The 27118-nt window shown below is 39.8% G+C and overlaps 1 protein-coding gene across 6 annotated transcripts in view; it reads left to right on the forward strand.

Moving 5' to 3' along the window:
• HERC3 (HECT and RLD domain containing E3 ubiquitin protein ligase 3) overlaps nucleotides 1–26591 on the forward strand; it is a 153558-nt gene extending 126967 nt beyond the window's left edge. For all 6 annotated transcript variants that reach the window (XM_082391621.1, XM_082391624.1, XM_082391625.1 and 3 more), the window contains 3 exons: nucleotides 22376–22559; nucleotides 22786–22888; nucleotides 24858–26591. In XM_082391621.1, coding sequence (XP_082247747.1) covers nucleotides 22376–22559; nucleotides 22786–22888; nucleotides 24858–25066 — 496 coding nt within the window. In that variant the 3' untranslated portion in view covers nucleotides 25067–26591. The remainder of the gene's footprint in view (nucleotides 1–22375; nucleotides 22560–22785; nucleotides 22889–24857) is intronic.
• The last annotated feature ends 527 nt before the right edge of the window (nucleotides 26592–27118 follow it).

The raw sequence follows: 27118 nt of genomic DNA on the forward strand, positions 1-27118 counted from the left end.
TGTACATATGTCGATGCTACTCTCACTTCGCCCCAGCTTCCCCCTCCCACCCCATGTCCTCAGGTCCATTCTCTATGCCTACCTCTTTATTCCTGCCCTACAGCTAGGTTCATCAGTACCATTTTTTTTTTTTTTTTTTAGATTCTATATATACGCGTTAGCATAAGGTATTTGTTTTTCTCTTTCTGACTTACTTCACTCTGTATGACAGTCTCTAGGTCCATCCACCTCACTACAAATAACTCAATTTCATTTCGTTTTATGGCTGAGTAATATTCCATTGTATATATGTGCCACATCTTCTTTATCCATTCATCTGTCGATGGACATTTAGGTTGGTTACATGTCCTGGCTATTGTAAATAGTGCTGCAATGAACACTGGGGTGTATGTCTCTTTTTGAATTATGGTTTTCTCAGGGTATATGCCCAGTAGTGGGATTGCTGGGTCATATGGTAGTTCTATTTTTAGTTTTTTAAGGAACCTCCATACTGTTCTCCATAGTGGTTGTATCAATTTACATTCCCACCAAGAGTGTAGGAGGGTTCCTTTTTCACCACACCTTTTCCAGCATTTTTTGTTTTTAGCTTTTTTGATAATGGCCATTCTGTCATTAGATTTTTAAAAATAATTTTATTGGTGTACAGTTGATTTACAGTATTGTGTAGTTTCTGCTGTACAGCAAAGTGAATCAGTTATACCTACATATATCCACTCTTTTTCAGATTTTTTTCCCATCTAGGTCATTACAGAGGATTGAGTAGAGTTCCCTGTGCTATACAGTAGGTTCTTATTAGTTATCTATTTTACATATAGTAGTGTGTTTATGTCAATCCCCGTCTCCCAATTTATCCCTCAGCTTCCCCCCTGGTAACCATAAGTTTGTTTTCTACATCTGTAACTCTATTTCTGTTTTGTAAATAAGTTAATTTGTACCATTTTTTTAGATTCCACGTATGAGTGATATCACATGATGTTTGTCTTTCTCTGACTGACTTACTTCATTCAGTATGACGATCTCTAGGTCCATCCATGTTGCTGCAAATAGCATTATTTCATTCTTTTTATGGCTGAGTAATATTCCATTGTATATATGTACCACGTCTTCTTTATCCATTCCTCTGTTGATGGACATTTAGGTTGCTTCCATGTCCTGGCTGTTGTAAATAGTGCTGCAGTGAACACTGGGGTATGTGTATCTTTTTGAATTATGGTTTTCTCAGGGTATATGCCCAGGAGTAGGATTGCTGGATCATATGGTAGCTCTATTTTTAGTTTTTTAAGGAACTTCCATACTCTTCTGTATAGTGGCTGTACCGATTTACATTCCCATGAACAGTGTGGGAGGATTCTCTTTTCTCCACACCCTCTCCAGCATTTATTGTTTGTAGATTTTTTGATGATGGCCATTTTGACCGGGGTGAGGTGACACCTCGTTGTAGTTTTTTTTTTTTTTTTCCCCTAGGTTAAATTCATTTTATTACCTGTCCATTTTTTTTTTCACACACACACACTGTATTTTATTTTTACAAGAGAGAAATAGACTGACACCAAGCATTGTACATGGATGTCCACAACAAAAGCAACAATGATTGCAATTACCAAACACGAAACACACTCATACTATGTCATAATATTGACATTCAGTCCAGTAATCCTCCACTGTAACAGCTCCTTTACTTTGCAGTGAAAATTGATTTGTATATTCTTTGCCTCTGAGTCCTTGTGGGATTTTTTTTTTTAATTCAAACAAAGTCACAAAAATTACACTCATGCTCATCAGTTCACTCAGTCCCATGTAATTAATTTTTTTTTCATCTTGATCTTTTGTTAGCACTTATATGAGTTCATCAGTTTTTCATTAGAGTTCTGAAAATGCTTATTCATTCAGTTCAGCAGTACAGTCAGTTACCAGAAACCTGTACTTGTCAGAGTCATTTCCATGAATTCCTTGAAGATGAAACCCTTTTATAGGAACATATTTGCAAAAGCATCAGAGTACACCCAGAACTGTCTGTAAATGACAAAAGACTTAAAAATGACCACGGTTAAAGATTTGATGAAAGTTCATAATAATGCAGTTGACCAGAAAATTAGTTATTTCTGAGATATACATTTTAAAGTAATAACTAGGATTATGACTTATAACATTATACCAGAACATATGAGATTTTTAGAAATTTCATGTAATGTCTGAAACATTTATATTAACATATTTCCATACAAATAACCCAATGAAAGTTTAGTATTAGTTGTTTTGTTTGTTTGTTTTTTTATACTGCAGGTTCTTACTAGTCATCAGTTTTATACACATCAGTGTATACATGTCAATCCCAATCACCCAATTCAGCACACCACCATCCCCAGTCCACTGCAGTTTTCCCCCCTTGGTGTCCATATGTCTGTTCTCTACATCTGTGTCTCAACTTCTGCCATGCAAACCGGCTCATCTGTACCATTTTTCTAGGTTCCACATACATGCGTTAATATACGATATTTGTTTTTCTCTTTCTGACTTACTTCACTCTGTATGACAGTCTCTAGATCCATCCACGTCTCAACAAATGACTCAATTTCGTTCCTTTTTATGGCTGAGTAATATTCCATTGTATATATGTACCACAACTTCTTTATCCATTCGTCTGTTGATGGGCATTTAGGTTGCTTCCATGACCTGGCTGTTGTAAATAGTGCTGCAATGAACATTTGGGTGCATGTGTCTTTTTTTAAAAAAATTTATTTATTTATTTATTTTTGGGTGTGTTGGGTCTTCGTTTCTGTGCAAGGGCTTTCTCCAGTTCCAGAGAGCGGGGGCCACTCTTCATCGCGGTGCCCGCACCTCTCATTATCGCAGCCTCTCTTGTTGCGGAGCACAGGCTCCAGACGCGCAGGCTCAGTAGTTGTGGCTCACGGGCCTAGCCGCTCTGCGGCATGTGGGATCTTCCCCGACCAGGGCTCGAACCCGTGTGCCCTGCATTGGCAGGCAGATTCTTAACCACTGCGCCACCAGGGAAGCCCCCGCATGTGTCTTTTTGAATTACGGTTTTCTCTGGATATATGCCCAGTAGTGGGATTGCTGGGTCATATGGTAATTCTATTTTTAGTTTTTTAAGGAACCTCCATATTGTTCTCTATAGTGGCTGTATCAATTTACATTCCCACCAACAGTGCAAGAGGGTACCCTTTTCTCCACACCCTCTCCAGCATTTGTTGTTTGTAGATTTTCTGATGATGCCCGTTCTAACTGGTGTGAGGTGATACCTCATTGTAGTTTTGATTTGCATTTCTCTAATAATTAGTGATGTTGAGCATCTTTTCATGTGCTTTGTGGCCATCTGTATGTCTTCTTTGGAGAAATGTCTATTTAGGTCTTCTGCCCATTTTTGGATTGGGGTGTTTGTTTCTTTAATATTGAGCTGAATGAACTGTTTATATATTTTGGAGATTAATCCTTTGTCAGTTGCTTCGTTTGCAAATATTTTCTCCCATTCTGAGGGTTGTCTTTTCATCTTGTTTATGGTTTCCTTTGCTGTGCAAAACCTTTTAAATTTCCTTAGGTCCCATTTGTTTATTTCCATTTCTCTAGGAGGTGGGTCAAAAAGGATCTTGCAGTGATTGATGTAATAGAGTGTTCTGCCTATGTTTTCCTCTAAGAGTTTGATAGTGTCTGGCCTTACATTTCGGTCTTTAATCCATTTTGAGTTTATTTTTGTGTATGGTGTTAGGGAGTGTTCTAATTTCTTTCTTTTACATGTAGCTGTCCAGTTTTCCCAGCACCACTTATTGAACAGGCTGACTTTTCTCCATTGTATATTCTTGCTTCCTTTATCAAAGATAAGGTGACTATATGTGCGTGGGTTTATCTCTGGGCTTTCTATCTGGTTCCATTGATCTGTATTTCTGTTTTTGTGCCAGTACCATACTGTCGTGATTACTGTAGCTTTCTGGTGTAGTCTGAAGTCCGGGAGCCTGATTCCTCCAGCTTTGCTTTTCTTTCTGAAGATAGCTTTGGCTATTTGGGGGTCTTTTGTGTTTCCATACAAACTGTGAAATTTTTTGTTCTAGTTCTGTGAAAAATGCTATTGGTAGTTTGATAGGGATTGCATTGAATCTGTAGATTGCTTTGGGTCATATAGTCATTCTCACAATGTTGATACTTCTAATCCAAGAACATGGTATATCTTTCCATCTGTATCATTAATTTCTTTCATCAGTGTCATAGTTTTCTGCATACAGGTCTTTTGTCTCCTTAGATAGGTTTATTCCTAGGTGTTTTATTCTTTTTGTTGCAATGGTAAATGGGAATCTTTCCTTAATTTCTCTTTCAGATTTTTCATCATTACTGTATAGGAATGCAAGAGATTTCTGTGCATTAATTTTGTATCCTGCTACTTTACCAAATTCACTGATTAGCTCTAGTAGTTTTCTGATAGCGTCTTTAGGATTCTCTATGTATAGTATCATGTCATCTGCAAACAGTGACAGCTTTATTTCTTCTTTTCCTATTTGGATTCCTTTTCTTTCTTGTTCTTCTCTGATTGCCGTGGCTAAAACTTCCAAAACTATGTTGAATAATAGTGGTGAGAGTGGACAACCTTCTCTTGTTCCTGATCTTAGTGGAAATGGTTTCAGTTTTTCACCATTGAGAACTATGTTGGCTGTGGGTTTGTCATATATGGTCTTTATTATGTTGAGGTAAGTTCCCTCTGTGCCTACTTTCTGGAGGGTTTTTAACATAAATGGGTGTTGAATTTTGTCAAAAGCTTTTCCTGCATCTATTGAGATGATCATATGGTTTTTCTTCTTCAATTTGTTAATATGGTGTATCACATTGATTGATTTGCATATATTGAAGAATCCTTGCTTTCCTGGGATAAACCCCAGTTGATCATGGTGTATGATCCTTTTAATGTGCTGTTGGATTCTGTTTGCTAGTATTTTGTTGAGGATTTTTGCATCTATGTTCATCAGTGATATTGGCCTGTAGTTTTCTTTTTCTGTGACATCTTTGTCTGGTTTTGGTATCAGGGTGATGGTGGCCTCATAGAATGAGTTTGGGAGTGTTCCTCCCTCTGCTATATTTTGGAAGAGTTTGCGAAGAATAGGTGTTAGCTCTTCTCTAAATGTTTGATAGAATTCGTCTGTGAAGCCATCTGGTCCTGGGCTTTTGTTTGTTGGAAGATTTTTAATCACAGTCTCAATTTCAGTGCTTGTGATTGGTCTGTTTATATTTTCTATTTCTTCCTGGTTCAGTCTCGGAAGGTTGTGCTTTTATAAGCATTTGTCCATTTCTTCCAGGTTGTCCATTTTATTGGCAGATAGTTGTTTGTAGTAATCTCTCATGTTCCTTTGTATTTTTGCAGTGTCAGTTGTTACTTCTCCTTTTTCATTTCTAATTCTATTGATTTGAGTCTTTTCCCTTTTTTTCTTGATGAGTCTGGCTAATGGTTTATCAATTTTGTTTATCTTCTCAAAGAACCAGCTTTTAGTTTTATTGATCTTTGCTATTGTTTCCTTCATTTCTTTTTCATTTATTTCTGATCTGATCTTTATGATTTCTTTCCTTTTGCTAACTTTAGTGTTTTTTTGTTCTTCTTTCTCTGATTGCTTTAGATGTAAGGTTAGGTTGTTTATTTGAGATGTGTCTTGTTTCTTGAGGAAGGATTGTATTGCTATAAACTTCCCTCTTAGAACTGCTTTTGCTACATCCCATAGGTTTTGGGTCACTGTGTTTTCATTGTCATTTGTTTCTAGATATTTTTTGATTTCCTCTTTGATTTCTTTGGTGATCTCTTGATTTTAAGGAGTGTATTGTTTAGCCCCCATTTGTATATTTTTTACAGATTTTTTCTTGTAATTGATATCTAGTCTCATAGCATTGTGGTCGGAAAAGATACTTGATACAATTTCAATTTTTTTAAGTTTACCAAGGCTTGATATGTGACCCAAGATATGATCTATCCTGGAGAATGTTCCTTGAGTACTTGAGAAGAAATTGTATTGTTTTTGGATGGAATGTCCTGTAAATATCAATTAAGTCCATCTTGTTTAATGTGTCATTTAAAGCTTGTGTTTCCTTATTTATTTTCATTTTGGATGATCTGTCCATTGGTGAAAGTGGGGTGTTAAAGTCCCCTACTATGACTGTGTTACTGTCAATTTCCTCTCTTATGGCTGTTAGCATTTGCCTTATTTATTGAGGTGCTCCTATGTTGGGTGCATAAATATTTATAATTGTTATATCTTCTTCTTGGATTGATCCCTTGATCATTATGTAGTGTCCTTCTTTGTCTCTTGTAATAGTCTTTATTTTAAAGTCTATTTTATCTGATATGAGTATAGCCACTCCAGCCTTCTTTTGATTTCCATTTGCATGGAATATCTTTTTCCATCCCCTCACTTTCAGTCTGTATGTGTCCCTAGGTCTAAAGTGGGTCTCTTATAGACAGCATATGTATGGGTCTTGTTTTTGTATCCATTCCGCCCGTCTGTGTCTTTTGGTTGGAGCATTTAATCCATTTACATTTAAGGCAGTTATCGATATGTATGTTCCTGTAACCATTTTCTTAATTGTTTTGGGTTTGTTACTGTATGTCTTTTCCTTCTCTTGTGTCTCCTGCCTAGAGAAGTTCCTTTAGCATTTGTTGTAAAGCTCGTTTGGTGGTGCTGAATTCTCTTAGCTTTTGCTTGTCTGTAAAGGTTTTAATTTCTCCGTTGAATCTGAATGAGATCCTTGCTGGGTAGAGTAATCTTGGTTGTAGGTTTTTTCCCTTTCATCACTTTAAATATGTCCTGCCACTCCCTTCTGGCTTGCAGAGTTTCTGCTGAAAGATCAGCTGTTAACCTTATGGGGATTCCCTTGTATGTTATTTGTTGTTTTTCCCTTGCTGCTGTTTTTTTCTTTGTATTTAATTTTTGATAGTTTGATTAATATGTGTCTTGGTGTGTTTCTCCTTGGATTTATCCTTTATAGGACTCTCTGCACTTCCTGGACTTGATTGACTATTTCCTTTGCCGTGTTAGGGAAGTTTTCAACTATAATTTCTTCAGATATTCTCTCAGTCCCTTTCTTTTTCTCTTCTTCTTCTGGGACCCCTATAATTCAAATGTTGGTGCATTTAATATTGAACCAGTGGTCTCCGAGACTGGCCTCAATTCTTTTCATTCTTTTTTCTTTATTCTGCTCTGTGGTAGTTACTTCCACTATTTTATCTTCCAGGTGACTTATCAGTTCCTCTGCCTCAGTTATTCTGCTATTGATTCCTTCTAGAGAATTTCAAATTTCATTTATTGTGTTGTTCATCATTGTTTGTTTGCTCTTTAGTTCTTCTAGGTCCTTGTTAAACGTGTCTTGTATTTTCTCCCTTCTGTTTCCAAGATTTTGGATCATCTTTACTATCATTACTCTGAATTCTTTTTCAGGTAGACTGCCTATTTCCTGTTCATTTGTTTGGTCTGGTGGGTTTTTACCTTGTTCCTTCATCAGCTGTGTGTTTCTCTGTCTTCTCATTTTCCTTAACTTACTGTCTTTGGAGTCTCCTTTTCGCAGGCTGCAGGTTCGTAGTTCCCGTTGTTTTTGGTGTCTGAGCCCATTGGTAAGGTTGGTTCATTGGGTTGTGTAGGTTTCCTGTTGGAGGGGACTAGTGCCTGTGGTCTGGTGGATGAGGCTGGATCTTGTCTTTCTGGTGGGCAGGTCTGCATCCGGTGGTGTGTTTTGGGGTGTCTGTGACCTTATTATGATTTTAGGTAGCCTCTCTGCTCATGGGTGGGGCTGTATTCCTGTCTTGCTAGTTGTTTGGCATGGGGTGTCCAGCATTGTAGCATGCTGGTCGTTGAGTGGAGCTGGGTCTTAGTATTGAGATGAAGGTCTCTGGGAGAGCTTTTGCCGTTTGATATTATGTGGAGCTGGGAGTTCTCTGGTGGACCAGTGTCCTGAACTCAGCTCTCCAACCTCAGAGGCACAGGCCTGACACTCAGCCGGAGCACCAAGGCCCTGTCAGCCACACGGCTCAGAAGAAAAGGGAGAAAAAAAAGATAGAAAAAAAATAAAATTATTAAAATCAAAAATTTTACAAAATTATTAAAAATTAAAAAAATAAAAATTTTAAAAAAAGAAGAGAGCAACCAAACCAATAAAGAAATCCACCTATGATAATAAGTGCTAAAAACTATACTAAAAAAACAAACAAACAAAAAACACGGACAGACAGAACCCTAGGACAAATGGTAAAAGCAAAGCTATACAGACAAAATCACACAAAGAAGCATACACATACTCAAAAGAAGAGAAAAAGATATATGTATCTATATATAAAAAAAAAAAGGAAGAGAGCAACCAAATCAATAAATAAATCTACCAATGATGATAAACTCTAAATTCTAAACTAAGATAAACATAAAGCCAGAAACAAATTAGATGCAGAAAGCAAACCCCAAGTCTACAGTTGCTCCCAAAGTCCACCTCCTGAATTTGGGATGATTCGTTGTCTATTCAGGTATTCCACAGATGCAGGCACATCAAGTTGTTTGTGGAGATTTAATCCGCTGCTCCTGAGGCTGCTGGGAGAGATTTCCCTTTCTCTTCCTTGTTCGCACAGCTCCCGGGGTTCAGCTTTGGATTTGGACCCACCTCTGCGTGTAGGTCGCCTGAGGGCGTCTGTTCCCCTCCCAGACAGGACGGGGTTAAAGGAGCAGCTGCTTCGGGGCCTCTGGCTCACTCAGGATGGGGGGGGAGGGAGGGGTACGGAGGAGGCGGGGCGAGCCTGCGGCGTCAGAGGCCGGCGTGACGTTGCAGCAGCCCGAGGCGCGCCGTGCGCTCTCCCGGGGACGTTGTCCCGGATCACGGGACCCTGGCCGTGGCGGGCTGCACCGGCTCCCGGGAGGGGCGGTGTGGAGAGTGACCTGTGCTCGCACACAGGCTTCCTGGTGGCGGCAGCAGCAGCCTTAGCGTCTCCTGCCCGCCTCTGGGATCCGCGCTGATAACCGCGGCTCGCGCCAGTCTCTGGAGTTCGTTTAGGCGGCGCTCTGAATCCCCTCTCCTTGCGCGCCGCGAAACAAAGAGGTAAGAAAAAGTCTCTTGCCTCTTCGGCAGCTGCAGACCTTTTCCCGGGACTCCCTCCCGGCTAGCCGTGGCGCACTAGCCCCTTCAGGCTGTGTTCACGCCGCCAACCCCAGTCCTCTCCCTGCGGTCCGACCGCAGCCCGAGCCTCAGCTCCCAGCCCCGCCCGCCCCGGCGGGGGAGCAGACAAGCCTCTCGGGCTGCTGAGTGCTGGTCGGCGCCGAGCCTCCGTGCGGGAGTCTCTCCGCTTTGCCCTCCGCACCCCTGTGGCTGCGCTCTTCTCCGCGGCTCTGAAGCTTCCCCCTCCGCCACCCGCAGTCTCCGCCCAAGAAGGGGCTCCTAGTGTGTGGAAACCTTTCCTCCCTCACGGCTCCCTCCCACTGGCGCAGGTCCCGCCCCTATTCTTTTGTGTCTGTTATTTCTTTTTTCTTTTGCCCTACCCAAGTACGTGGGGAGTTTCTTGCCTTTTGGGAGGTCTGAGGTCTTCTGCCAGCGTTCAGTAGGTGTTCTGTAGGGGTTGTTCCACATGCAGATGTATTTCTTATGTATGTGTGGGTAGGAAGGTGATCTCTGCGTCTTACTCTTCAGCCGTCTTGAAAGTCTCCTCTCTAGGTCTTTTTTGTTTAACAATTCCCTCTTTATTTATCTCTTTCCCCTTGCATCGTACTGTAAGAAGCCAGACCACACTTTCAGTACTTGGCTCAGAAATCTCTACTAAATAACCAAGTTTATCACTTAGAAGTCCTACTTTCTATAAAACACTAGAACAAAACTTGGCTAAGTTCTCTGCCACTTTATAGCAAGATCGCCGTTTTCAAATTTCCAAAAAATAATGTGTTCTTCATCTCCATCTGGGACTTCACCAGAGTGCTTCAATATCCATATTCCTAGCACTGTTCTGTTTATGATTTAATATATGTATTTTCTAAGATAGTAGAAGCTTTCTCTACAGCTCTCCTCTTTTCTTTCTGAGCCCTCACTGGAATCTCCTCTAATGTCCATATTTCTATCAGCAGTCTCTTCAAGGCAATTTAGGCTTTTTCTATCACTGCCTTAGGACCCTTCCAGCCTCTGCCTATTACCCAATTCCAAAGTCACTTTTACATTTTTAGGTATTTGCTACTGTAGGACCCCCCTTCCTAGTACCTAAATGTGTCTTAGGGTTCTCCAGACAAACAGAACCAATAACACACACACACACACACACACACACACACACACACACGAGGAAGATTGATTTTAAGGAATCTGTCTGTGCAGCTGTGGGGCTTGCCAGTCAGAAGTCTTCAGAGCAGGATGGCAGGCTGAAAATTCTGGCAGGAATTGATGTTGCCGTCTTGAGTGAGAATGCAGTCTGGAGGCCAAATTCCTTCTTTGGAGGACCTTAGTCTTTCAAAGCTTTCAACTGACTGGATGAGGCCACCCACATTAGGAAGACTAATCTGCTTTACTCAAAGTCTACTGATTTAAAAGTTAATCACATCTAAAAAATTCCTTCCCAGCAACATCTTGAGTGAGGTTTGACCAAACAACTGGGCACCATAGCCTAGCCAGATTGACACGTAAAATTAACCATCACAGGCTATAATAAAAAAATTCATGCTGATGGTGCTCTTCTTAGGCAGTTGTACCAGGAAAATGTTATTGACTGTTGACAGAATTAAAAAATGCACTGCATGAGAGCTGTGAGTTTCAGTTTTATTCAGGGACCTTACTGAGGACACTAGCCCTGGAGACAGCTTCTCAGATAACTCTGAGAAATTGCTCTAAAGAAGTAGGGGAGGAGCCAGGATATATGAATTTTTTGGCTGGGAGATACACGTAGTCAAGCATACAGCTTGGTAAAAGATTACTGCTAATTACACAAAAAAATTGCTCATCTATATATGGGAAGGTGCAAGAATCTGGGGTCATTGAAATTCTTCCTTAGATATGTATCTTAACTATCTAGGGGCCCATATATTCAAAACACAGAATGCCTCATTTTGTTTTTTGTCCTGAATTCCTTTCAGTGTGCACTATAGGTCAGGGACGGCAGTAGCAGATGACTTGATCCTTGTAGAACTGGGTGGCGGGCAACATTCTTTGTTTTACAACTCCCTCCCTTTTGATCATAAGTTTAACCAAGTTTTGGGAGGCATTTCGTGACCAATTTGTCCCACAGCACTAAGAAGGCTCATTCCTAGGTCAGGCGAGGATGTCATTGATAGGCCACTCAATGTGCTATCTCTGGATTAGGCCCTGTTAATAACTTAAAAATTCTCTGGATCATTTGTCTTACCAGGCTATTAAGATATAGGAAATATTTTCCCTTGTTCCTTTTCCCATATCTAGATTTGCACCATTACAGTTAAATTTGTATAGGGCTTTATATGTGATGAATTGCCTCAAGATGTTGAGCCGTCATTAGTTTTGTCCAGGACCTTGTTACACATTGGGTAATGCAAGAAACAACAATCTTGTACAGGATGTAAGTAACATAGCTAGTAACATTAATAAGATCATAAGTAGAGATTTGAGCATGAGCTTCCAGAACCAAACCAGCTCCTTAAAAGATCACCAAGACAAGGAAGTGGATCACTTAAGGCAGAAATCAGATTCTTCATGTGAGTCTTTAAATGTGTAACTTTAGAGAATTCATCTGGTATGAAAATGCAGCATTCAGTTTGAATTATGGCATAGGTGCCTGTCTCTTTGAGATGTTGTAAAGATATCAAGGGCCATGTGTTTTGTAATACTGCTTTTTCTCATCATAGAGATCTCAGAATTCAGTAGGCTTATAGCCTGATTACTATCATTTAAGGCCTATTGGGTGAATTTTGTCAAGGCTTTGATGTGGGTGATTACATCTTCCAGTCCTACTGAAGGCACAAAAATAGCTGTTAAATTGTCATACCAGTGAAATACAGATCTCTAGATCTGTCAGCCTTGTATACATTGTAAATTTGCTGGAGTCATATCTAAATTGGAACACTTACGGCCTTGAGCCCAAGGGAATCCTAGAATACATCTTCCTATCCATTCTGGCAGAAGCCAGGGCCAGAAATTGGTGCCACAAAGCTATTGAATTCCATTAGGTGCAACCCACTATTCCTGGTCACCTGACCCAGTCTCTTGCATACCAATTGCTATCTGTAAGGGAAATGATTTGTTGGCATTTTTCATAAGGCATTCATTCAGCCTAATTTTCTAGTGTTATTTGGCTCATTATCTTTAATGTGATTTAAGTGTTCCCAACATAGGGGGGCCCTTAAACTTAAATGACCATAGCCCAGTGTTAGCCGTATAAATCCATCCCGTAACTGAGGGAGGGTCCCTTCAAATAATTGGGAAGTTCTGTTCTTTGACTGAAATTTAGCTCATTGCTCTGATTGAGCTTGAGTAACTTTAAAAGAGAATTCATGTTTATGGCCAGGGCCATAAAAAGTATGATTGATTGGCCAAGTGAGGGGTTCCCATGTAGTAATATCAATAGTGGCCCTACAACTTCTTTCTTCTAAAATAAATTTTCTGAGGGCCATCCAGTTAGAGCCTTGGAGATAAGAAGTCCACCAAGGTAAACCTGAAGTACTGGATGTAGATAAGTGACCACAAACCCAAATATCAGATTGATTTTTGAAATTTGTATAGGATTGTGCCATGATAGAAAACATTTGATTCATGTGCAAAAGCCCAAGAAATCAAGAAAATACTATAAATGATCATATGGGTCTGGTCTGGCATATTAGTATAGCATATTAGTATAGCTGTCTACTTCTGATATTGTCTTCTTGTCCTGTGGGTGTAGTTTCTCCTCTGAGCATTGTTTTAAGGTGATTTTGAGGCCAGCAGTCCTCTCTATAGACCAGTCTGGTGCAGGGCCCCTTCTTCAGAGGGAAATATGAATCCAAGAATCAGTTCCGTTTAGTTTCACCGTGCATGAGCTAGTTATGGGTACTTGATAAGGGTCCTTTCATCTAGGTTGGAGAGAGTCCTTTAAATGATGTCTTTCCAGTATGTTATCTCTTGGTTGCAGGTCATGGGGCATCTGTCTTTATTCAAAGATAGATTACTGTGATAAGCTTCAGAAACAAATTTAGAATGTCCTTTGTAATATAGTTCAATGAAATCTTACAACAATGCAACATAGTAACAAGGAGCCATGTAGGAAGTTGAGTCTCAGGCAGTAAGTACAAATCACAAAGACAGTTAATAACACTAGAAATTAATATCTACTGAAACAATTTTTTTCCTCTCTAAAATCACCCTCATTTCTGCCAAACATAGCCAAATTAAGATCACATAGGCTCTCTGAAATTCGTTTTGCTGGAACTTTTCATAAGGAATCTCAGGCTGAACTTTTAAAAGGTCTCTCAAGGCCAGAAAAGCCATGCCAAGGACTTGGCATCAGATTCTGCCTGCAATATCCACAGATTTGGGTGGGTTCCTCTCTTCTTAAGGTCCACAGAATACCTTGAGATCCATGCACCTGCCAGGAAGTGGCCTCCCTTATTCACCTGATAAGGCTTCCGGGGATCCTGTAAGCAAAGTGCTAGGTTGTTTTTCCAAGAGGCTTTATGGCTCCATGAAGTCCACCTCAGTTCTTTAAAGCTGTCTGCTCATATCTGATTTTTGCATAGTCTCAAATATGACATTCCATCCAAAGTCATTAATGCAGCCAATGTTTCCAGTTATCTCCTGTTATATCCCTGTTATAAGGAGAACAGATTCTTATTGAATTTATGCAAATAATAATATTGCCAGAGAATAAGAATACTAAGAGTTTCCAAATTCTGGAGGAATCAGAGAGAAAAGATAAATGTTTCAGTTCCGCTTACAAAGGTATAATTTACCAAGTTGCTATGAATTATAGTTAGCTTAAGAGGAAAGAGCAAAAGTTTTCTCAAATCTGCAAAAATAAAACATTAAAAAGAATCAAATTTTTCAGAGTCATAAAAATTATAATCATCCTCATCAGTTCGTTCAGTCCCATGTTATTAATTCTTGATCTTCTGTTAACAGTTTTATGAAGCCATCAGGTTTTCCATTAGAATTCTTTAATTTCTTACCCAGTTAAGCAGTATGATCTGAAAGTTACCATAAACCTGTGCTTGTCAAAAAGTCCTTTCTATGAATCTTCTTGGAGATGAAGCATTTTTGTAAAAGCATCAGAGTAAAACAATAACTGTATGTAAATGACAAAAGACTTAAAAAGGCACAGTTAAAGACCTGATTACAATGCATTTGTCAAAGAAATTTGGTTATTTTTGTACACTATTACAATATTAAATATTAAAATTTAGATATTAAACAAGATTAAAATATTAAAATAATGAAATTATAAAGTCCACCATATTAAATATATTTACAATATTAAAATAACTAGAATTATGACAACATTATACCAGGACATATGTAAATTTTAGAAATTTCATATAATTTTTAGAATATTTATATTAATAACATTTACCCATACAGTATAACCTAAGAAGGTTTATCACTACTTATTTGATAATGCTAGCCATGTAATTTAACATATCAAATAAGCCTAATTAGTTTAATATTTCTCTTTGAGAGATATGGGAACATACGTATATGTATAACTGATTCACTTTGTTATAAAGCAGAAACTAACACACCATTGTAAAGCAATTATACTCCAATAAAGATGTTAAAAAAAAAAAAATTTCTCTTTGAGATGTTTCAGGGGCCTTCTGAAGCATCCCAAAGATAGCTAGAGGTCAAAAGAACTTCATTTAGAATTTGATTTGAGGAAGTTTGTCAAAGTTATCAAGAGTTTTTAAAACACTTGGTCAAATAGGATTATAGGTCACTGTGAAACAATACTTATTCACTTAACCATAGTGACAATAAAAGATTTCAAAGGCAAATATAGAAAGTTACAACCGAGTACTTAAAAAGTAAAAAAAAAAAAAAAAAAAACAAAACTTCACAATTGGTTATCAAAATCATATAAATATTCCAAGAAAACTTTGTCTCCTTAACAGAGAACCAACTGCTAGTTTTTCACCATCTTACCATTAACATTATAATTCATTTACTCAATTAAGTTTATTCTAATCTTAGCCAGTCCAGACCATGCACAAAACTCTTTTCTCAGCATTTCTTTTCCACATCATTCTATTGATATCACTTCCTTTTTTACCTTTAGATTTTTTTCCTTATACTTTTCCTTTTTCTCTCTCTTTTAAACATTTTTATTAGAGTGTAGTTGATTTACAGTGTTGTGTTAGTTTCTGCTGTACAGCAAAGTGAATCAGTTATACATATATCCACTCTTTCTTAGATTCTTTTCCCATATAGGTCATTACAGAGTATTGAGTAGAGTTCCCTGTGCTATACAGTAGGTCCTTATTAGTTATCTATTTTATCGATATATACAGTAGTATGTTTATGTCAATCCCAATCTCCCAATTTATCCTTTCCCCCTTTCACCCCTGGTTACCATAAGTTTGTTTTCTACATCTGTGACTCAATTTCTGGTTTGTAAATAAGTTCATTTGTACCATTTTTTAGATTCCACTTATAAGCGATATCATATGATAGTTTTCTTTCTGTGTCTGACTTACTTCACTCAGTATGACAATCTCTAGGTCCATCCATGTGGCAGCAAATGGCATTTTTTCTTCTTTTTAATGGCTGAGTAATATTCCATTGTATATATGTACCACATCTTCCTTATCCATTCCTCTGTCAATGGACATTTAGGTTGCTTCCATGTCCTGGCTATTGTAAATAGTGCTGCAGTGAACATTGGGGTGCATGTATCTTTTTGAATTATGGTTTTCTCCGGATATGTGCCCAGGAGTGGGGTTGCTGGATCATATGGTAACTCTATTTTTAGATTTTTTAAGGAACCTCCATACTCCTTTTTCTCTTCCCCTCTTTTTAACCTCTCTTGAGGACAAAATTACTTTCTTTTTCCTTAACAAAATGCATTTTCATTCCTTATACCTTGTTTTTTTCTTGCATACAAAGATGTTTCCCGTACTAATTTTAGTAATTTTAATCACACATACTAACTAGAATTCTCAACTTTTTTTAAAAAAATTAATTTATTTATTTTTGGCTGGGTTTGGGTCTTCGTTTCTGTGCGAGGGCTTTCTCTAGTTGCGGCGAGCGGGGGCTACTCTTCATCGTGGTGCGCAGGCCTCTCACTATCGCGGCCTCTCTTGTTGCGGAGCACAGGCTCCAGACGCGCAGGCTCAGTAGTTGTGGCTCACGGGCCCAGTTGCTCCACGGCATGTGGGATCCTCCCAGACCAGGGCTCGAACCCGTGTCCCCTGCAATGGCAGGCAGATTCTCAACCACTGCGCCACCAGGGAAGCCCTCAACTCTTAAGAACCTTAATTTCTAGTGAAAACTAAGAAGTAAACAATTTTAAACTTTCCTTTGTTAGCATCCTGTAGATTGACAAACTTATGAATACTGTTTATAATTTCTAAAAAACATGTGCTCTCTTATAGAGAATGTCTCTGTGTGGCACCAAACATATTTATTAATAGTCCTGAATATCTTCTTTTCTCTGTAAAAGGAAGCCTATGTTTAGTAATTAATGTTTCAGTATATTATTTTATTTTGGAATGATCTAGATATTCAGTAAACTTCCATCATTTAACCTAATTTAGCAAAACTCTAAAGTTTCAAGTAACCAAATATTTGGAGAAACTATTTTTAAGTAGACATACCATAAAACATAATTATCCCTAAAGGGTTCACCTAAAAACTCTTATCTCATTTACATTTAATTATAAAAATTTCATCATACCAAGTTATTTTTCTTACTGACAAATTTTGTAATAGAAATAAGATCTTAGTTGACTTTTAATAAACCTAGGTACAATAAAAGTATTATAATGAATGTCGGTGACTCTAAAGAGTCTGTATTAATTAAACCAGCAAACTTAAACTAAGTTTAGTACCGAATATTAATTTAATACTGAATATTTCCCAGATCATGTGAACCTGAAATTCATTTGGGTTAGTTTCTTTTATATTTCTGAGACTGTATATAAGTGCTTAATTTCCTTTAAGCCAATTAAGTAGAACTCATTGACAAATTAATTTTGGCAATACTATTCAGAAGTAAAGACATATATCTATAACACACACACAGACATATAGACAGATGTAATCAGAGATCTCATAGCTTCATTTTAAAACTTAGTCATGAATCGGGTATTACAATATAAAACTTACTAGTTTATAAATAACAGTTGGAATAAGTTAAGTTTACTCGCTTGGGTTTAAAAGGCCTCTTTTTTCCCTTTTTTCCGTCAGTCCCAGGAATTAGAGATGGTCTAAATAAGAGTAAGATAAGAGTTCTTGAGAGCTCTGGTAGAACATTTGTATCTCAAAGATGCAAGGAGAGAAATGCAAGCTCCTCCTAGAAGGACTTCGTGCCCCTAGGGTCAGAATTTTGAAAGATGTTTTATCAAGCTGCCTTGCTCTAACTGCTTATGCAAAAACCAGTTTGGGAATGCCAAAAAAAGAGCCCCATCTTGGCCATTTCAGGGAGGATTTCCTTAATTCTGAAGTAAGTAAGTACTTGCAAGTACAAGTTCTGTATGATAGGTAAACCTGTCTGGGGTATTGGTCAGGGGTTATCTGACATCCCCTTTTCTTCTGTTTGAGAGACTCTATTTCTCATTTTAAAATTGGTTTGTCAGAATAAAATCACTGCTGAAAACTGTGGTGGGCCGATGTGCGGCTTGTGAGCTTAATTCTTCTAGGTGTCACCCTAGAGTCGTTTTAGCTCTTTTACGTGTCTGGGTTTCTCTTACTGGCAGCCTGAAAATGCTCTGGGGGCCCTGAGCACTGAATGGCCCATTTCTTGTATGTGCGCCCCTGGCTGAATGAGTGTCTAAGGAGTGGCTTTCCCTAGGGACCTGCTGCACTTGTGAGGCCTTCCGCCACCTCTCCCATAAATGCCTCAGTTGCCCGAGAAAGCTGTAACCACCGGGTCTCCCATAAATGCCTCAGTTGCCCAAGAAAGCTGTAACCAGGCCGGGAGGAGCTCTGTCTCTTATCTGTGGAGCTGAAAGCTCTCCTACGGTATCTTCACTTTTATTCTAACAAATCCTGTTAAGGTAGATGATTTGAGGAAACACATCAGGTCAGCCTCCTACCTAATCACCCAGTCTGAACCTTCCCAGTGTCTTTCAAATGAACAGAATCTTCCTATTCTCTCTCAGCTGGGCACTTTCTCAGAATCTTACAACTGAACACTTTCTCAGTATCTTACAAAGGAAAAGTCTTACCCACTACTGAATAAAACTCAGGATTGTCAACCAAGACAGGAGATCCGAGACCAGGAGAGACTCAGCCAAATTTGTCTGGACTCTCCAGGGAGGCACAAGGGCCCTTGCTGGTACCAAGGTCCAGATCCTTGGAGAGTTCAGGTGAAGGAGAAAAGTCTGCTCTGGGTCCGTTCATGGTTGCCAAAACTCTTGACTGAAATGAAGATGCACAACATGAGAGCTGGGATTTTGGGGTTTCTTCAGGGGCCTTACTGAGGACTGTAGCCTCTCAGATAGCTCTGAGGAACTGCTCCGAAGAGGTAGGGAAAGAGCCAATATATGCGAATTGTTTTGGCTGGGAAATACATATAGTCAAACATACATCTTGGTAAAAGATTACTGCTAATCACAAAAAAACCCTCAGATATCTCAAGTTAATGATTTTAGTGCTTATCTGTGTATGGGAGGATGCAAGAATCTGGTGTCATTGAAATGCTTCCTAATATGCCTCTTAACTGTCTAGGCACCAAAAAACACAGAATGTGTCATCCTGTTTTTCATCCTGAATTCCTTTCAGTGTGTACCGTAGGTCAGGGATGGCAGCGCCTTATGACTTGATCCTTGTAGAACTGGACGGCGGGCAACATGCTTTGTTTTGCAGGCTTTGTCTGATGGGTTTCAGGAAAGCAGTATATTGTCTGCATTGTGAGAACTTTCAGCATCTATAGTTAAGATGTACAATAATCTTTTTTACATTGGTGGCTTTTATTTTTAAAACTGAACATTTACCCCATTTTAAAGATGAGAAAAGAGAGGCTTAGATACAGGACATGGCAGACCCTGGACTGGAACCCCTGTCTACCCCACTATCCAGCATATTACATTGCCTGTTGGTTATTGTTTTATGCTGGTCTCAGCCTGTCGACAACCAGTGTTGTGATTGGACCAGTCCTTGTGGTTCTGATACGATTGCAAGATGCCCTTCAGAAATATCCATCAGGACGCTTTGAAAAAAAAAATAAAGGTATATTACTTACTAGACCTGGAAATTACATGGCACACCGGGGCCACACAGTAAGGTTGGGTCAAGGGTGGTGGAGAGAAAGCAAGAGAGTGGGAGTGAGAGTCTGGGGTTCTTCTGTTTTGGGGGGTTGACGGTGGAGCCCTAGGGTTTCACAGGCTCACTCTTCGTAAATTTAAAACATAAGAGCAGGAATTTAATGCGTGGGAAGAGAAAAAAAGCGAGTGGCCCGAACGGTCAGTTATCAAAATCAACCGAGAATCTCTCAAAGGAACTCCAGTGGCGAGAGGCACCCTGCCTCTTTACGTAGTCTGGTTGTGTGGCTGGAACGTGTTTATTCTCCATTAGCCGTCTTCCAAGTGGATGCTTGCACAATCAGAGCACTTGCATTACAAAGGAAGGAAAAAAAACCCCAAACTGTCAGGGCTCATACTACAGTTAGTTGTCTGTGTAGATTGGTTAATTATTGGTGACCAGATCTGCCTGGAGGAAACCCAAAATGTTCAGATTGTAGTTTTGTGAAGTGTAGTATATATATTACAGAGGACACGTGGAAAGTGTCTGTCTTCAAAGTGTCTGATTTTTTTAATTTTTAGAAAAAAAAATGTAAATACACAAAAGCACTAAACTAATATGACAGACTTCTGTGTATCTATGATCAAAGTTTAAACAGATAGTTATTTGCTTTAGGTTTTTTTAAAAAAAGAATTACTGAAGCCATTGAAATTCTTTCTGTACATCCCCTTAATCCTATTCCTCTCCTCTCACCCTCCTTTCCTACATAGACAAAACTCTTATGAATTTTATGCATATTCTTTCCTGTTTTTATATTTTTATAGTATATGTAATAAGACAAAGATGTTTTTACATAATGCTTTTATTAAATACACACATTTTATATATATGTCCTATACATAATTTCATACTCATACACAAAATCTCATAGCCATAAACAATGTAATAATCACTAACATTTACAAGGCGGCCTCAGTTCTAAGAACTTTATATGTATTAACTCATTTAATTTTAGTAACAGTCCCATAAATTATGTACTCTCATTCTCCCCATTTTACAGATGAAAAGGGTGAGGCACAGAGAGATTAAATAACTTGCCCAAGGGTCACAAGCCGTAAGTGGCAGAGCCACTGTCTCTTATAGTTAATGTTTTAAGTGTTAAAAAAACAACTTATATAAGTGCTGTTATATTGTACTTAACATTCAAAAACTTGGTTTTTACTCAGCATTGTTCTTGAGATTCTATTCCTTTGGACAGAAATTCCATAAAGTGCTATGCTTTTATGGTTTCCATCATATGACTTTACTGTCTTTTCTCTGTCCATTCTCATATTAATGGATATGTAGTTTTGTTTCTCGCAATCTTCTGTATTGCAAGAGAACGCTGCAGCAAACGCCCCTGTACTTGTCTTTTTTTTTTAATTAATTAATTAATTAATTTATTTATTTATTTATTTTTGGCTGTGTTGGGTCTTCATTTCTGTGCGAGGGCTTTCTCTGGTTGCGGCAAGCGGGGGCCACTCTTCATCGCGATGCGCGGGCCTCTCATTATCGCGGCCTCTCTTGTTGCGGAGCACAGGCTCCAGACGCGCAGGCTCAGTAGTTGTGGCTCACGGGCCCAGTTGCTCCGCGGCATGTGGGATCTTCCCAGACCAGGGCTCGAACCCGTGTCCCCTGCATTGGCAGGCGGATTCTCAACCACTGCGCCACCAGGGAAGCCCTGTACTTGTCTTCTTGTGCACACATGTGAGGAGTCTCTCTGGGGCACCAGCTGGTAGTAGAGTAGCTGGGTTAAAGGGTATTTACATTTTCAACTTTTCCAGATATTGGCAACTCCTTCTCCCAGATGTTTATGCCTCAGTGCACAGATTACATTCCCACTAGTCAGAGACGGAATATACATACAGACAATGGCCAGACCATATATCAAAAGGGAACTCTGACAGAGAAAGACAAATATCATATGATATCACTTGTATTTGGAATCTAACCAAAAAAATGATGTAAATGAACTTATTTATAAAACAGAAATAGACTCACAGGCATAGAAAACAAATTTACGGTTACCAAAGGGGAGGGTGGGAGGGATACATTAGGAGTTTGGGATTAACATATACACACTACTATATATAAAATAGATAAACAACAAGGACCTACTGTATAGCACGGGGAACTATATTCTATTGATATATCTTGTAATAACCTATAATGGAAAAGAATCTGAAAAAGAATATATATATATCATATATATATCGTACATATATAACTGAATCACTTTGCTGTACACCTGAAACTAACACAACATTCAAAATTAACTACACTTAAATTTTTTAAAAAATGGGTAAAAAAAAAAAAAATCACAAACCGCCAAAACAAAAACAAAACAAACCAGAACTCTGACCTGTAACCTGCAGAAACCTGCCCAGAAAACCAACTCCTTATCTACAGTAAGCAGCCCAGGAAGCCAGCTTGCTTTGAGTCAGGCTTGCAGAAGCTATTGTCATAATTAGCATTTGACTGATCCTTAGTGAGATGGAGCCATTGTATTAAGACAGTTCTTTCCAGAGGTGATTAAGGGATTTAGAGTAAGGTGTTAGGAAATTACCTTTTAAAGGAGGGGAGGATACAAATGTCAGATGGGTTTAGCTTTATTCATTTTTGAAGAGAAAGGAAGTAGTCTAGAACCATTATCTTAGACTTTTTCTTTTAAGCAGAAAGTCTTATTTTTTTTTCTTAACTAAATTATGTAGGACCATAAACAAGATGAAAACTGGAACATCTCAGGTAAAATAAAGTCAGTAGTATGGTTCCACCCACCTGGCCCCCTCCCCTTCCTTCTTGCCTCCCCTGCCCCCAGATGACCCGAGACCCCCTTGGTGGAATCCTAGGGCTGGGTGGGAACCTGCAAGATGCTGTAGGGTGCCTGCTGGTGAGAGCATTTGATGAGATTGTTCATCTCTCTCAGCCTCAGTTAGAAGGGGAACGTGATAAATTCTACCAGACTTTGGGCTAAACGTACTCTATTTCTTTGGTCTCCCGGCAGGCAGGAATTTGTGGATGCTTATGTGAATTACATCTTCCAAATCTCAGTGCATGAGTGGTACACAGCCTTCTCCAGCGGCTTCCTAAAGGTGTGCGGTGGCAAAGTGCTTGAGCTCTTCCAGCCTCCAGAGCTGAGGGCCATGATGGTGGGGAGCAGCAGCTACAGCTGGGAAGAGCTGGAGGAGGTAAGCCGGCAAGGTGCCGTCTGTCACCCCCGAGGGAGCGGCCCCGGCCGGGCACACTGCCCAGAACCTGGTCGCTTTCTTAAGTATTCCCCCGGTCAAGTAGGACTCGGAGGCCTCCTGCATCTCAGTGGCTATTTCTTACTCTCCAGTGCAAATGGTGTGCAGACGTCCACTTGTCATATCCTTCTGGAAGATCATTTTGTTCTTTTTGTCTTTTTTTGGGCAGACTGCCATCTACAAGGGTGATTACTCAGCTACACATCCCACTGTGAAACTATTCTGGGAAACATTTCATGAGTTCCCATTGGAAAAGAAGAAGAAGTTTCTCTGTAAGTAATATCAGTATGGTGTTTGTCCCCATTTCAGTTTTGCGTATGGTACAGGATGGTATACTCCGTGGTGAAGTTCAACTCTTTTAAATCGTAAAGGGTAAGTAAGGAAGTATGTTTACATTTTTTGTCTTAGTGATATCTGAGGCGCAGCAGAGGTTGTTAATCCTTATTTGTTGTGTAACGGGGTGGGTGGCATGAAAGGAAGAAAAGCATGTCACTGATTTTTAATTGCTCTAAAAATACTAGTTATTTTATACGAAGGTGATTCCTTTAAGTATTACATTGACGAAATCGAATTGTTTGGATTAACCTCCGTTATCTTTCTAGCCTTTTGAAAATATTAGTGTCTACTGCAGATGTAACTGGGGAGATGTGATTTATAATAGCTTTATTGAGATTTAATTCACACACACATACTGTTACAATTCAGCCATTCAAAGTGTACCGTTCCGTGGTTTTTACTATATTCAGAGTTGTGAAACTATCAATTAATTTTAGAACACGTTCACTACCCCGAGAAGAAACACTGTACCCATTAGCAATCTTTCCCCATTTCCTCCCAGCCTCCCCCCCCTTACCAGTCTGCTCTGTCTCTAGGATTCGCCTGTTCTGGACATTTCATATAAATGGAACCATACATAAATGGTCCTTTGTGACGGGCTGGATGACATTTGAGAACGGTAGTACATTTGGAAAGGAGAATGAAGTCTAGTTTACATGAACAAATTAACCCTTTTAAAAACAGTAGAAATCTTTGCATCATTGAGTAATCAGTCATAAATTAGCCATTGAATAGCATAACATTTTTATCAATATAAAATGAAAAAAACAGAGTTTGAAAGGCAGTCTCTTTTGCTTTTTAAGAATGAGCATATATTAGTATTAATGCAAGATTTACCCCCAGATTCTACTGCTCCCATGGAGTAAGGATGAGAGGAAGCGGAGCTCTTACAAAAGAATTCCTAAAAAGATCCCCGCTTCCCCTCTGCCCAGTTACATGGGCCCTTGAGGAATAGTGGCATATGAGTCAAAATGACAGGATAAGATTTGCCAGTGGGTGTCGTGGAGCTGTGACGATCAAGAGGCGCTTGCCCTTGGTCCGGGGATTTCCTTAAAAGAAGATGCTTTTCTGTTCAGAGACCATTAGACTTTCGTAAATTTTTATTAACTTTACAGATTTGGCAAGAATGTTTATGTATCGTAGCCTCAGGTAGTGACGGGTTATTTGAAAGTGCTCCTTAACTAATGATGTCATTGTATCGATAGTTAATTTTCCAGCAGTTCAACAAAGAAGGTTATCTAGTGCTGGAGAACAGGAAAAGACAGCTGGGTTGGTCTGTCTTTTCCCTCCAAGTCACAAGTGTGTCGCAAGAGGGAAATGTCTCATATAATGTTAGTGTCAGATCTTCTGGTTTAAGAAAAATGGAGAGACAGGGAAAGGCAAGCGAACAGACCCCAAATGGAAGTTCACCAGCCAAGGGGGTCCAATAAGCACAGACACTTGAGGGGAGAGAAGACCCTGAGGCCCCATGGACTGTAGTCTTCTTCCTGGTTTCTGAGGTCAGCTCTTTTCCTAGGTCAGCAGTTGCCTTCCTCTTTGATTTTGTGAAAGCTCGTAACATTTATGAGGCCATACATTTCACTGAGGCCATCTTTTTATTTGGGGGCATTTTTGAGCATCTTTCCATTGGATGGATGCTTTGTGTCAGTGTAGAATTAGGGGCTGAAATTAGCCAATGAAAAGTATAGACTTTTTATCCATATAAAACCAAAACACAGGGTTTGAAAGGCAATCTCTTGCTTTATAAGTGAGCATTCATTAATACAACACATATTGGCACACAAAAGTGGTTGTACTTCTCGCATGAGCCACAGGGTGTCACCCCGTCCCTTCTGTTCCCCCCTGGGCCGCAGAGAGCCGCTCCCCATTTACCTAGCTGGTGTTTCCCGTTCTCTTCGTCCGCAGTGTTCCTGACAGGCAGCGACCGCATCCCCATCTACGGCATGGCCAGCCTGCAGATCGTCATCCAGCCCACAGCCAGCGGGGAGGAGTACTTGCCCGTGGCCCACACCTGCTACAACCTTCTGGACCTCCCCAAGTACAGCAGCAAAGAGGTCCTGTGTGCACGGCTGACCCAGGCCCTTGACAACTACGAGGGGTTCAGTTTGGCCTGAGGCTCCCCAGCTTGCCTCAGATTCCCCTTCCTTCCTCCACGTCCACGTTGAGGCCCATACAGAAAATCATGGGGAGTGAGTTCTGGTTTTTTTAATTGTATAAGTGGGTTGGAACTTTTGAATCCTGAACCCGGTTGATGCATTTCTGGGGTGGTAAGCAGTGACCTTTTTGAAAAATCAGGGGTTAGGAATGGGGTGAAAAACTGGCCCTTGTCTGGGAAGCGATTTTGTCTCTAAACCCAGTTCCCCATTGTTCTGTGCACTTGTGACTATGTTGTACTCTGCTGGATAAAAGGGCAGTGGATTTTTAAACTTGCATCCCCCAGATGTCTCTCTCAGCCCTGATCTTTCCTCATGACGCTTCCTTGTCTTCCTAACTTCTCATTCCTCTGCAAGAATGATTTGACTGACCTGTCCTTTCTCACCTGCACATGCAGAACATCTCCTTTCTCTGCAGCCTTGGAAATGCTCCTGGCTTGTTGCCGTCCAACCCTAAGGACTGAGAAGGAAAGGATTACTTCAGAAATTCCCAAGCCCAACAAGCTGAATCTGGGTCCATGACTTTGGTGGAACTCTTGCGAATTTATGGGAGCCTTTCATAAACCTGCCTTGCCTAAAAAAACAGTTCTTGAAGGACTGGCCATCTCCCTGTGGCTCTGCCTATTCCCGGCCCTCCTCAAAGGGGTGCAGAGCCGCTTGGCTTCTCAGCTGAGCCGAATTCTGTCTGGTGGCCCCGCCAAGCCCTTTTGACAACAAGATGAGGTAACAGGCCCTCCCCCTCTTGCATCATTTTGCTTTTGGAGCAGGTTGCATTAATTTTCTAGGGAGTATTTTCTCCCAGAAAAGTAGAACTAATAAATTTCTTATCCTTTTCCCTATCACTTTCTGTCTCTACCACTTCATCTCTCCTCCCCACCCTCCTACTTTTCTCTTCACTTCATCCCATTCTTTGTTACCTGACTTAACGTCCCTTCCTCTCCTCTCCTCCTAGTGGATGCATGCAGTCTATTTTAGTTTTCTATTTAAATTGCAAAATTTCTACTCAGATTTTTTTTTTTTCCTCTTCCCTAACTGCTAAGACTTAAGGACATTCTTTATTATGGAACTTTTGTTTATTGCATTTGAAATGTGTGTTTACAGTGGGATTTCAGGAGGGATTGTGTTTGAAGCAAATACATGTATTTCAAAAATCATGACACACTCAACCTTCTTCATCCTGGGATAAGAAAATTCTACATGAGCAAAGAATCCATGTCAGCCTAATTTTAAATTCCTAGTCACTAGAGAAAAGACTTATTTATATAAAATGAAGTATTTATGAACCGTGAGACAGCATCAAATCTCAATGAAGGATTATAGATTTTTTGCTTTTTGTTTTTAAAACTTATTCCAATTGCTGAATTGGTAGTTTTTCAGTCTTTATAATACAAGATTAAAAAAAGATATACAGTTATATGAAACGTTTATTTTCTATGTGTGTGCATATAGTTCAATATTATGCAATAAATTTGCTGTTTTAACGTAACCAGAACTGTTTCTTCTTGTACTTGCAGAATGGGTAGCTTGCTTTCAGTAGAAGAATTAAGTCATCTACCCGAGTAATCTAATAGAAGGTCAAATTTGCTTCCTGCCACAAGAGAGTAGAACCAACTGCTGGGAAAATGAAGAGGAAAACAGGGTAGCGGGGGGAGCGTATGGCATTAAGGATGGATGGGATTTCTGAAGCTTATGATGGGTGAAAAGGCATTTCTCACGGAGGGGAAGGCCTGAGCAAGGGCTTGAACATGGGGGCATATTTAAGGAAGGGCCAGGAACAATTCGAAGGGAGCATCAGAGGAAACAGAATAATGGTAAATAAGACTGGGGAGAAAGACAGCAAGTTTGGGGCTGAGGAACCAGACTAAGCCTTGGGCCTTCAAAATGTTCAGAGCCTTGGGGTGGGGGAAGGAGGCAGTGATAGGAGTTGAGCCTGGTTTTAAGAAAATGCGGATGAGGGTACCTGTGGAGGAATGGAGTGGGAAGGACAGCAGCTGAGAGCAGTGGGGTGGCAGC

Source organism: Balaenoptera borealis, assembly GCF_965194805.1.
Source record: "Balaenoptera borealis genome assembly, chromosome: 4".
In the NCBI taxonomy this organism is placed as follows: domain Eukaryota; kingdom Metazoa; phylum Chordata; class Mammalia; order Artiodactyla; family Balaenopteridae; genus Balaenoptera; species Balaenoptera borealis.